Source organism: Trichosurus vulpecula, chromosome 3, assembly GCF_011100635.1.
Source record: "Trichosurus vulpecula isolate mTriVul1 chromosome 3, mTriVul1.pri, whole genome shotgun sequence".
NCBI classification, from domain to species: Eukaryota; Metazoa; Chordata; class Mammalia; order Diprotodontia; family Phalangeridae; genus Trichosurus; species Trichosurus vulpecula.
The window spans coordinates 36,532,759-36,546,552 of NC_050575.1; the positions used below are offsets into that span (position 1 = coordinate 36,532,759).

The 13,794-nt window shown below is 41.9% G+C and overlaps 1 protein-coding gene across 1 annotated transcript in view; it reads left to right on the forward strand.

Annotated features, from left to right (window-relative positions):
• Positions 1–10,859: 10,859 nt before the first annotated feature.
• Positions 10,860–13,794, forward strand: part of FBXO33 (F-box protein 33) — a 30,118-nt gene continuing 27,183 nt past the window's right edge. Inside the window, exon 1 of the mRNA XM_036751732.1 lies at positions 10,860–11,482. Coding sequence (XP_036607627.1) covers positions 10,860–11,482 — 623 coding nt within the window. The remainder of the gene's footprint in view (positions 11,483–13,794) is intronic.

The window sequence follows — 13,794 nt, forward strand, 5'->3', positions numbered from 1 at the left end:
AAACAAAAATGGTTATACATTTTTACAGTTTTATTGTATTTTAAAATGTAGAAACCATTCTTAACTCATAGGCAATGAAAAAACAGGTAGCAGGCCAATTTGGACCATCATGCCATAGTTTACCAATCCCTGCAATATACAATATAGGGTTGACAGATTCCTGGTCAGAAATGGAATACGCCTAACAAAGGCTGACAACATTGTATTTTTAAAATCTAATCATAAGGGCTTTACACTAAGAAGGATAAAAGAAAAAGAAGATTGCCTATGTATATTTTCAATGTTAGATACTATAGTCACCAAAAAAGGAAGAACAACTGAGACATTAACAAGAGACAAAATCCAAGAAAGGAATCAGTAGTAAAAAGCCATGGCCTCATATCTTTATACAAATGCCCAAAGTGTAGGCAACCAAAAAAGAAAAAAAAAACTAAAGGTCCTAACTAGAGCTGCTGATTTGACCTCATAGGTATCATTGAGACATGATGGATTGAAATACATGACTGGATTAGTGCTCTGGATGGGTACAGTGTGACTGACCTATTCCTAGGCCCTAGCTGACAGAAGTTACTTCATATTTGATCACAGGTTGACCAGCCTGAGTACTAGGAAGTTTCTATGTACCCAATATTGGTTTAGTCAACTTCATTTAGGCAAAGAATGCAAATCTCTCCTGATTATAATAAGCTTAGCAAACTTCATGTGTACAATATTAGAAAACTTTCCTAATCACAATGCCCATGTGGTCAATAAAGGGGTGGGGGGAGGTCACAGGCTAGACCACTCACTTATTAGCCTTCCCTAAGGTCCCTCTCCCATTTAGTACCTCTTATTCTGTCTAGGAACAACAACCAGATATAAGTACTAGAAATATAGGTTCGTAAGTGGGCAATGCATCACACTGTATGCCTGAGTCACCATTTACTTGTAGACCTATGAGACTGTAGGGCTGAGGAGCCATACACTTATATGCTTATGAGTAATAAACTGCTTGATTCATGATCCTTTGAGTGCTTATGTTCTTTCTCGGTAGCTTACCTGCCATCTCCTCAAAATATTTTATTCAAAAGAAAAGGGATAGCTAAAGGGAAAGGAACAGGGGAAGGGGAAATAGTATTGTATATTAAGAAGTTAGATGAAATTAGAACAACATAGATAGTTTATTTGTCAGATCTATGAATAAGGGAAGAATTTAGGACCAAAGAAAATATAGAGAGCATTAAAAAATGTAAAATAGATAATTTTGATTATATAAAATGAAAAAGGTTTTGCATAAACAAAACCAAAGCAACCAAAATTAAAAGGAAAGCAGAAAATTCGAGGAAAAAGTATCTTTGTATAAGTATCTTTGATAAAGGTCTCATTTCTCAAATACATAGAAAATTGAGTCAAATTTGTAAAAATACACATCATTCCCCAATTGATAAATGGTCAAAAGATACAAATAGGCATTTTTCAGATGAAGAAATCAAAGTTATCTAGTCATATAAAAGTGCTCTAAATTACTATTGATTAGAGAAATGCAAATTAAAACAACTCTGAGGTACCACCTCATTCCTATTAGATTGACTAATATGACAGAAAATGAAAATGATAAATGTTGGAAGAGATATGGAAAACTAGGATACTAATGCACAGTTGATGGAGCTGTGAACTGATCCAACCATTCTGGAGAGCAATTTGGAACTATGTCCAAAGGGCTATAAAACTGTGCATACTCTTGGATCCAGCAATACCACTGCCAGGTCTATATCGCAAAGACAGTAAAAAAAAAAGTGGGCAGGGGGGAACCTATTTGTATAAAAATATTTACAGCAGCTCTTTTTTGTGTGGCTAAGAATTGGAAATCAAAGGGATGCCCATCAATTGGGGAATGGCTGAACAAGTTGTGGTATATGAATGTAATGGAATACTATTATGCTATAAGAAATGATGAGCAGGCAGATTTCAGACAAAGGTGGATGAAGGTTAAAAGAGAGAGAAACTGAAGTGATTTGGTCATTGGAGTATACTACAGACCACCTGGATAGAAAGGGGAAACAGATAAGGAGTTTGGGAAAAAGATCACAAGCCTGGTACAGAGGCATGATATAGTAGTTATGGGGAATTTCATTTATCAAAACAACTGCTAGAGTTTTGTTTTTATTTTTTCTGTGTCAAAAGCAGATCAGCTAAAAGCTACTTCATTTGCCTCAGTGATCATTTTATCCTTCAAAAGGTGGAGAAAACAAAAGAGAGAAATTCTGTTCCTGATCTGATTCTAACTAACAGGGAGAGACTGGTTGTTCGGGATAGAAATGATAGAACTCCTGAGGGAAAATGACCAAACTCTCCCAGAGTTTGGGAGAGAGGAAAGGAAACCTGGGGATGGTCTGACATCCACCCTAAATTTCAGAAAAGCAGATTTTCAAGAGGTTCAGAGAAAAGATAGGCAGGATGCAATGGACTAAAATGCTTTGGAAGAGGCAGCTCAGGAGAGATGAGAAATAATCAGAATGGAATTCTAAAGACATAAAAGGAAGCAATTCCAGGGAGGAAGAAGAAAAGGGATTTCCTGAAGATAACAATGTGGATATATAAAAACTCACCAAACAGAAAATGAAAGCAAGAACAAGTAACAGAAGATAAAGATAAGAGCTTGGTGCAGTACTATAAAAATCGTGTTAGGAATGCTGAAGTTTAAAATGAGCTAGGGCTAGTGATCAAAGCTAACAATAAAGCTTCACAATAGAGTCCAATAAAAAGGAGTTTTATTTTTAGCTATAGTGGGGATAAAGGAAGGATCAAAGAAGGGAGAAGACCCTCATTTGGAGTTGATGATATATTGTGATAACTGGAAACAGAGAAAGAAAACAAAGCTGCTTAACTCTTATTTTGTTTCTGCTTTACATTTGAAATGACAGAACAAAAATGACTAATATACCCAAGACAACGAAGGAGACAGTAAAAGAATGTTCTTGCTATCAAATAAAAATTTTTTGAGCACAATCAAAAAAAGTTGAGAGACACTGATCTAAACTGCCATGGGGCCTTTGGAAATTATAAAAAGAACTATTTCTATGTTTCTGAAGTGACTCTGGCCTCATATAGTGGAAATGAATATGTTATTTTGGGATGAGCACTTGCTCATTTGGTTTAAGCTTCCATTTCATGTCCCCTAAATATGGTAAACAAAGGAAAAACATTTGCTAATGATGTTAGTTTTGATTGATAGTTTCCTTTCATCATAAGCTTAGGTAACCAATCACCAATCAGAACATAGATATAACTTATAAAAACTCTTAGCCAGAACCATAAAAAAAAATTGGAAGTTCATACTCCTCCATTCCTTGTCCTTAGAAATGCAAGTATCCTAAGTGTTTATTTGAGAGCAATGCTGATTCATGGAGCAGATACAGTTTATGACTGGGAAGAGAAGGAACATGTCATGAGGACAAGAAACACCAGGATATTTAAAGAATCAAGATGGTGTTTTGATCCTAGAGGGTTTGATGTTTTCATTGTTGAATAGCCAATTTAATTTTTTATTTCACGCACTAAGTTTAAGTTTTATTAGTGTATAGTCAGTGCTAATAAGCATAAATCAATTTTTCTCATGCCCTCTACCATTTCCCAAAATCTTAACTAAAAGCTCTGCCCGTTGAGAACAAAGATCCCTGCATTCTAGGCTTACATTCCTTTTTACTTTCATCCTGTCGTTTCACAAACATTAATTAAGTTCCTCTGACAACATATACAAAGCTAGAGCATGAATCTTACCAGAACCTTTATTAAAGTGATAAAAATGTTATCCAAATGCACAGTGAAGAGAGAATTGAGTCATTTCTCAGATGGTCTCAGGGAGATATTTTCAGGGATTTAGATCTCATATGGGTTGTGGAAATATAGAGTTAAAGCTTTAATTATTTTGTGAAATATTGAGGAATTACATTTTGGCTAATGTCCTTTGGCTATGTACCACCTGAACGTGAAAACCTTATCAAGGCCTCATCAATGAGGCTAATGAGACAATGTCCTTCTCTGAAGTCCTTTGGCTTCAGCTTTAATCAAAGGCCTCAGTTTTTAAAGGAAACTTTAATCAAGTTAAAGAATCTGATTCCCTGAAACTAAGGTTAGAATGTGTCTTGTTTGTGATGACAGCGATGCACTGATAAATTTGTAACAACAAGCTCTCCAAAAAAAAAAAATGTACTTGCGACACACTTTCAAATTTAATTTGTATGTAATCCAGGCATGTTTGGGCCCATCCACTTCACCTACCATGGAAGCTCCTTTGAGGGGCCTTTGGAGCATGTCCATCTGGAGCATGCCTAACATCGAAGCTGCTACATGTCTTACCATGTGGGTGGAGGTAGCCTTCTTTGATTGGCTGCCTTCATTTTTAAAACTGTCAAGATTCCTGTCTTTCTGCCTGTCTTTGGGCCACTTTTCTCCACTGTGTTGGTAGGGTAAAGATCACATATCACCCACAGCATAGGCACCATGAACTGAACCATTAAGAGGAAGAAGACTCTCTTTCCTTCCCCTCCTTCCTCTTTTATCTCAGCTCAGAGGAATGGGCCTGGAGGTATTCGTTTCTGTTCTGTGTTGTTTGTCCTCAATTTCAGATTGATCCTCATGGGACTAGGACTAAGAGCCAGGACGGTCTTGGAGCCAGGATTGCAAGCAGGATGGTGCAGTTAGCCAGGTCAGCATAGAAGCCAGGGACTCCAGTGCGGGGAGGCTGGGGGGAGGGGTGGGCAGTGCAGGGGGTGTGGATTTGGAAATGGGACTGTTCTCTGCGGGAACCTAGCTCAACTATAAGCCTAATCCCCTTCCCTGGAGACTGAGGTGGAATGTAGGGTGGGGTGTGTGTGTGTGTGGATTATGTCTCCCAAATGTTAGGGGAGTAAATCTGTATGTATGTGCTTATACTTCTTTGAAATAAATATGTAAACGTGAATCTAATTGTTAAAGGCTATTATTGGAATTGGGATGCACAGAAAGGAAAGTCCTTCGAATAGGAACGTCATCAGTGGGGACTAGACTATTTGCAGAGAGCCTAGATACCTCCTACTCAAGGGTACTGGAAAACCTGGGAGGAAAGTGAAAGGTAACACACCTAGCCTTAAGGCAGTGGGAGCCAGAGTAGTCTGTGTCACATACATGATTGATATTTTCTCCAGCACTTTCTTAAATCTAAACCAGGGGTTTGGCAAACTACAACCAAGGACAAATCCTGCTGCCACAGCCTGGACTGCTAGCTAAGAATTGTTTTTACATGTTTAAATACAACAAAGTTTTATTTTATTTTAAAAAAAAATTATTTTTTCCAATTATACGTAAAGACAATTTTTAATATTCATTTTTTTTTAATTTTGAGTTCTAAATTTTCTCCTTCCCTCCCTCCCCTCCCTTTCCCTAAAACAGTAAGCAATTTTATATAGGGTATATATGTGCAATCATGTAAAACACATTTCTATACTGCTCATGCTGTAAAAGAAGAAACAGACCAAAAGAAAAAAAAATTAAGTGAAAATAGTATGCTTCTATCTTCACCCTATCAGTTCTTTCTCTGGTGTCAACCTCAGCAGAGTTTGTTCTAAGAAAGAGACAAACAAATTAGGTTGTGTCCACATTTTACTTTCTCTGAAGTTGGTGACATGCATTGCATAGTAGTTACAGTCCGGAACTGGGCCTCCCTAAGGGGGCCAGTCCAGAACTGGTTCAATTTGGAGGCTGGGGTGCCCAATTTATATACCTTTTCAACAGCGGCTATCACCTCACCATCATTTCACCTCTTGACAGGGGACCACCCCCCAACGATACCAGACCTTAGGCTATCTAGGCAGAAAAATCTATCTCCATCTGCCTGAGCAGAAGACAATGGAGCTTCCATACCTTTGATTAAATCAATTCAGGCTTGTATTGGCATTTGACCAGGATAAGACTCAATGTAATCTCATTATCAGTAATGTCCTTGTGAAGAACTTTAGAGAAGGGGGAGGGGCTCTGAGTCTTCAAGATACCCATCACTAAGAAAAATCATTTTTCACACTGTATGGCCAAGGCAATATTCACAGTGGTTGCTATTACCATGAATATGGCAGCCTGGTTCTGAATCGCAAAATAAAACAGACTCTCTACATAGAAGACAGAAGCAAAACGTTTATTCAGACACCAGAAAGCCAAATCCATCATAGCCACAAAGAAGTTAATACACATTATCACTGCAGAGAGCGGCTCCATTCCATAGTCTACCCCCCTCCCCCCCATCCCACCCACTTCCCACAAACATTCACAGAAAGCTGCCAGCTTCCTCTCTCTCCCTCAGCTCTAACTGTTCTCACCTCACCTCCTTCCTGCTCCACTCTTTCCTGTTCCACCAGTTCAGCAAACTCCTCCCACTACATGTGACTTGGGCTTCCTGTGACATAAGCAGGTCACATGGACCTATTAATGGATGGAGAAGATCTTCAAATTAAGCAAAAATACAATATCAATACACACACTAGATAATGGATAGCATTTTTCATCATGAGTCCTTTGGAATTGACTTGGATCACTGTATTTCTGAGAAGAGCTAAGTCATTCATAGTTGATTATCAAACAATGTTGCTGTTACTGTATACAATGTTTTCCTGGTTTTGCTCGCTTCACTTTGCATCGGTTCATATAAACCTTTACAAGGTTTTCTGAAATCTGCCTGTTTGTCATTTCTTATAGCATAACAGTATTCCATTACATTCATATACGACAACTTGTTCATCCATTCCCCAGCTGATGGACATCGCTTAAATTTCCAGTATTTTGCAACCACAAAACAAAAGCTACTATGAATATTTTTATATGTGTAGGTCCTTTTCCCTTTTTTATGATTTCTTTGCGATAGACCTAGTAGTGGTACTACTGGATCAAAGAGTATTCACAGTCTGATTGCCCTTGGGCACAGTTCCAAATTGCTCTCCAGAATGAGTAGATCAGTCCACAACTTCACCAACAATGCGTTAGTGTCCCAATTTTCCCACATCTTCTCCCACATTTATCATTTTCCTTTTCTATTAGTCAATCTAATAGGAATGAAGTGGTACCTCAGAGTTGTTTTAATTTGCATTTTTCTAATCAACAGTGATTCAGAACATTTTTTCCTGTAAGTTTTGATTTCTTTATCTGAAAACTGCCTATTCATAACCTTTGATCATTTATCAATTGGGGAATGATTTGTATTCTTATAAATTTGACTCAGTTCTCTATATATTTGAGAAATGAAGCCTAATAAAACTTTATTTTAAAATAAAGCACTGGCAGGCTATAGATTGACACCTCCGGTTTAGACAATCAACAGAATAATAAACCATTCCCTGATATAAAGGGCTAGTATGAGCTGGCTCTAGCATAACCTTGTTGAGCCAAGAGTGGGAATATTGTTTGATTTCTTCAAATAAGAACCAGAGCGGTACTAAGTGCCTATTATGTGCCCAATATAGTGATAAACTATGGAGACAGAAAAAAAGTCAAAAACAGCCCCTGCCCTCTAGGAGTTCACAATCTAAAAGGTGGAGGATAAGATAGAAACAACGACATACAAACAAGATAAGCTGGGAATCATCTCAAAGGGAGGCACTAAGACCAAGGAGGACCTGGAAAGGCTTCTTGTAGAAAGTGGCATTTTAGGGGAGACTTGATGAGAGCCAGGGAAGTCAGGAGGCAAAGAGGAGATAAGAGAGAATTCCAGATATTGGGATAGCCAGTGAAAAAGCATAGTCAGGAGGAGATGGGACGGCCTATGTAAAGCCTAGGAAGCTGTTGTCACTGGCTCTTAAGAGTATGTGCTGTAAGAAAAGTAGGAAGGGATCAGTTTATAGAGCCTAAATTTTGAGCCCTGTTTTATCTTTTTTATGGCATTTTGTCTCGTTTCATGATTATTATAGAATATAGGAAAACACTGCTGGAGAGAGTTAGCAGGGAGACACTGTCAGTTTGGGTCTCCTTTCAATCAAAAATGCTCTCATCTCTGTCTCTGACAGGCCTTAGACTGCACAGTTTTTCTTCTACAAGATTTATGTGCATCTTCTATTCCTTCTCAGGCTTGTCGTGCAGGAAATTCTTGTTTATAGAGGTATGAGTTATATTAGAATTTAAATTTAAGTTTCAATTTAAATTTAAAGTTGGAAGAAATCATTCATTTAAACCTGGAAGAGATGTTAAGAGTCTTCTAGTACAATCCCTTCATTTTAGAGAGGAATAAAATGTAGTCTAAAGAAACTATGACTTACTAAGGCTAACAATAAATGATAGAGTTGACATAACAATTCCGGTCTTGTTGTTGAAAAGAGGGTTTTTAAGAGCTAAAAATGATCTGTTGACAGTTAACATAATTGATTCCATTTCGTCCTGTATTTCCCTTTTTAAAAATTTGATTAAATGAGATTAAATGCTCCTACCACTCCCAGCTCCACCTATTGAACTTCCTGGCTTCCTTTAAGTCCCAACTAAACTCCATCTTTTACTGAAAGCCCTCCCCAAACCCTCGTAAATCATTGTGCCTTTCCTATTTATCCTGCATACATTATACCTCGCTTTGCTTTGTAGTCTCCCCCTTTAAAATGTAAGCTCCAAGAGGTTGGGGACTGTCTATTGCCTCTTAGCACTTACCATAGTGCCCAGTACCTAAGAGGCTTAAGGTTTATTGATTGATTGATGCCCAAAGCAATCCTCCATATTGAATACCTTTTTATCTCCTAATCCTTTATGACTACAAAAGAACACTCCAAGGACTTTGTTTTCGACCTAGGAAGTTGTCGCCTCCATATAAAATTTGTAGTAGACACTTAACAAATGCTTTTTGATTGATGGGTGGATAAAGAAGGGTACTTAGGTCTAGAGTGAATGGCTGTATTGACTAGGACACCTTCTTTTCCTGGTAACTGGTTAAGCAACCTCTTTTGTTTTAAATGCCTTTTCCCTAGAAGAGAATTCTTTCAACTCTGACCCAGCGGTTTTTTGACAGGAACACATCTCTTTTGTTATTCTCTAGTGATTCTAAGAGAATTCATGCAATACTCTGGATTTGTAGTTTTTCTCTCAAAACTTAGTGCTGTCTTACAACTTCTGGATTCTATGAAGAGCTAAGGACAAAGACCGACATAACAACCGGGAGTTCCTTAAAGTCAACTTTAGGCTCAGTGCTACTTCAAGCCTAAGCTTGCCCAGTACCTCACTTTAACCTAGCAGGAAGCTGGCCAGTTTCTACGCAGGATGCTGTTCTTCTAGTTTGTGCTTTAAATAAAAAAAAAAAAAAAAGGCCTAAGGCCCACAAGTCGGGGAGCTGTAACAGCCACCCAGTACATAAGGAAGTTCAATCACCACTTCTTAATCTTACGCGTACTTCCCAACCTACCTTTTTGCAACCAAAGGGTTATTTATAGTCTAGAGCCAGAATGGTCCTTAGAAGCTGTCCCGACAAGTCTCCTCGTTTCTCAGATGATTAGTTAAAATAATAATAATTATAATAGCCCAAAATACCCTGGAAACTAAGGGAGTGTCCACCTGTTGGGAAATGCCTAAACGAATTATGTATGGTATATGGATGTAATAGGAATAAGAAATGACAAAAAGGAGTGTCTGGAAGTGGAGACGACCACTATGAACTAATTCGGAGTGAAATGAGCAGAGCCAATGACAGCATTATAAAGCAAAAAAATAATCTTGAAACACTTCGTAACTCTGATCAATGCAAAAAACGCGATTCCAGACGACCAGAAAGAAACGAACCATATGGTTTGATTTGGACTTAAAATGCAAATAAGACGGATATTTTCACTCGCGGCCAATGTGGAAATTTGTTTTGCATGTCTATATACTTGTGAAGGTTTTCTTTCCTTTTTTTTTCATTTGGGGAAAGGGGAGAACGGATGCTTGTTAGCTGGAAAAAAATATGATAATGTTATTAAAATAAAGCTTGCGACACATTTTCCTTCCATAGGCGGTAAATTACTTGATTTCGAGCTAGGGCTGGGAAGAAGCCCTCATTTTAGAGACGAGGTAAATTAGGTCTAGAGAAGTTTCGCAGAGGATTAAGAACCCGGGCTGGAATTTGAACCCAGGTCCCCTTCCCCCAAAGTGCATCACAATGTCACCGCGAATGACGATTTCTTTTTCCCCCCAATTTCTCTAATATGTTTGTCAGGTAGGAAATCACCCCCGCCCCATCCCGTTTTGCCACAAACATTCCCAAACTTCACGACCCTCCATCGGCTGGAGCTGGAAGCCTGCAGCCACAGCCACCTCTCGGAGCCCCTAAGAGAGCTGGCTGCAGGGCACGGAAAGGGGGGCAAAGCGAAGAGAGACCACCACCCACAAGCAGTGATTACGAGCTCCACCCACCCACAGAGATTAGCAGCCTCACTCCGAGAGTTTCTTCCAACCCAGCCCCAGAAGAAGAAGGGGGCGGAGCGGGGCGGGAAGAGGCGCCCCGCGTCTCCTCCTACGTAATCAGTCACGTGCCTCTTCTCGGTCCTTACCCAGCATCTACCCCCCCCCTTCCCGGAAGTCGCCAAAGTCTGGCCGAGCTCCTCCCACTTCGGTCGACGTCAAACTCGGTATCTACCACTGCTCCACTCCCACCTCTCGCCTCAGGGGAGGGGCTCCTTTACATTGTGCTTCTACTGGGCGTCTCCAGCCCCCTGTGGGTGAGAAGGAGGGCCGGTGACTAAATTATCTTTAAGGCGCTAGCGTTCTGAGCGGCTTAAATAGAGGAGGGAAAGGCTGTAGCGGGAGCCCGAGCCCCTCTCCTCTCCTCTCTCCCCCTCCTCACGAATGCGCTCTGGTTAGTTCCGCCGGGACTCACGGCGGCCCCGCCCCCCTCTCCCTTGTCATTGATGTTGTTGTTCTTGTCAGTGCCGCAGCCGCGACAGCAGCCGGGAGCCGGAGCCGGAACCGCCTGGGCAGCGCGGCGGCGGCGGAGGCGGCGGCGGAGGCGGGAGAAGGAGGATCCGGGAGCCGGCGGTCGGCGGCGGGGCTGGATGGCTCTGTGTGGGCAAGCGGCGGGCGCCTCGTCGCTGCCCAGCGAGCTCATCGTGCACATCTTCTCCTTCCTGCCGGCGCCCGACAGGCTGCGGGCCTCGGCCTCCTGCTCGCACTGGCGCGAGTGCCTCTTCTACCCGGCGCTCTGGCCCCAGCTCCGCCTCAGCCTCCGCGTCTCGCCGGCCGAGCGTCCCCGACTCGACTTCCTCATGCGCAAGTGCGGCTGGTTCGTGCGGGAGCTGCGCGTCGAGTTCGCCGCGGAGAATTACCTGAGCGGCGGCGGCGGGGGAGCTGCTGGAGGCGGCGGCGGCGGTGGTGGTGGAGGAGGCGGCGGAGACGGAGGCGCGGGGAGCGACCCGGCGACTGGAGCCGGCGGGGAAGAGGCCGAAGCTCTGCAGCTCTCCACCGGCTGGCTGGACGTGCTGCGCACCTACCTGGAGCTGGTGCTGTGCGTCCTGAGCAGCATCCGGAACAACAGGTAAAGGTCTTTCCTCGGCTTCCCACCCCCAGCCTCGGGGCCCCGGGACACCCCCGCGCCCACGGCGCCTCCCTCGGGCCCTCAGCCTCCTACGCTGCCGAAGCTGGGCTGGGGGTTTCTCCAAAGCCGCGGACCTTTCCTAGAGGTGCTGAAGGGGCGCACCGAAGCCAAGCGCGCTCCGGGACATTTCCGTGCAGGGCCAGGGGGGAAGTCACCCCACTTCTTCCAAACCTTCCCTAGCCCGGGGACGGCGCCAGTCTCGGCTTTTAGCTTTTAAATAAGGGCTCTCGAAGACTTTCTTTTTCGGTCGGACTAGAGAGGGATGGGCGGACCGACGGCTGGTAGTGACCCTCATTTTGCAGGTGGGGTAGTTGAGGCACAGAAGACATGAGGGAGAGGCCCACAGCCAGGGGGAGGCTTGGGAGAAGCGGGGAGTATTTACTGGAGTCTCCTGACTCTTAGCTCCTGCACTGCGCAATTGCTAGAGGGAAGGTGGGGGGGGGGGGTTGGGGTGAGTGGGGGGAAGCCAAAGATAGAAATGCTACAGGTGTGACCTGGAAATGAGGTGTCGAACTGGAAGACTTTGGCTCAAAATCTAGTCTCAGACACCTACTTAGCTGTGCGACCCTAGGATAGGTTGCTTACTCTCAGTCTGTTTCCTTATCTGTAAAAAATAGGGGATGATGATAGCCCCTACTTCACGGGGTCATAAGGATCAGTAAGGTAATTTTATATCAAGGTAGGGTTAGCGGGTCAGTTTCTGGCCATTTGGGCCAAACCTGAGGAAGGAGACTTGTGTGGGAAAAGTGAGGGATGGCAAGGACTTTACCTGCCAATTTCGTTTACCTCATCCCTGATGGTTTCATTTAAAAAGTTGTGTCTTGGGCAGGTTGGTGGACCAGATGTGTGTATAGGAGTGAGTTGGTTACTGTTCAGATTTGCATTAGCTTTGGCCGAATTCTGAGTTAGCACACATCTTCACCTCCCCTCCTGCCAGCATCTTCGGAATCCCTTCTGTACATAAATTGCCCAGTCTCAAGTTAGGAAATGGAATGTCCTAGGGAGACACGGGAGCCCTAGGGGTTGGGGAAAGTCTTCGATTGATTCTAAGACCTACCTCTGTGTCTTACCCCAACAGTGAGGGTCAGCCGCTAAGGTAAAGGGCTCTAATTTGAATTCAGGTCATGAATAGCCATATCTCTGCAAGTATGTCCATGCCAGAAAAAAGAAAACCAACTTAAAGCATAGGTTCAAGGCACAATTATAAAAATACATTTTTAAAAATTATTCTTTCATTCGATCTCCTTTCGCTATTGAAAAAAAAAAAAGAACAGCTGTGGTGAAAATGTATGGCTCAATTTGCGTCTTGAGTTTATCTTCTCCCTGTCAGAGGTGGGTAGCATCCTTCATTAGTCTTCATGGAGCTGTGGTTCTGATCAGTCTTTCAGAGTTGTTTGTCTTTAAGGTGTTAAATTGTTCTGATTCTGCTCACTTCACTCTATCAGTGCTTACAAACCTTTCCGGGTTCTGCTGAAACAGTCCTTTTCATTATTTAAGGTTCAGCAGTATTCCATATATAGTCTTCATATACCATAATTTGTTCATCAATTCCCTAATTGATGGGCAAACAACCCCCCTCCTTTTTTTTCCAGTTCTTTGAAGCTATTAAAAAAAAAGCTGCTATAAATATTTTGACACATATGAATCCTTTTCCTTTTCTTTGAACTCTTTGGAGTATTGGCCTAGTAGTGATATCACTGTGTCAGAGAATATTAAGCTTAGTTTATCGATTTTTGGGAGCACAGTTCCAAATTGCTTTCCGGAATGGCTGGACCATTTCATAGCTCTACCAACAGTGCATCCATGTTTCAGTTTTTCAGAAGCTCTTTATACCCATGCGCCCCGTCCCCCAACATTTATCTATTTCCTTTTTCCCTTTTTTTAAAATCAACTTTGCCAATCAGAAGAGTATGAGATGGGGACTCAGTTACTTTACTTTGCATTTCTCTCATTTTTAATGATGTGGAACATTTTTTTCCATATGACTTGGAGTTCTTCCTTTAAAAACTTCCAGTTCATATACTTTGACAGTTTATTAATTGGGGAAAGGCTCTTTTTGTCAAAAATTTGAATCTATTCCCTACAGGCCTTAGAAATTAGACCTTTCTCAGTGAAACTTTTGGCAGAGATTTTTTTTTTCCTAGTTGACTGTTTCCCCTCTAATCTTAGCTGCACAACCTACAACAACTTTTTAAAAAAAAACCTATTTTTATTTTTCTGGGTTGATGAAAATCCTCCTTCTCTCCCTCTCA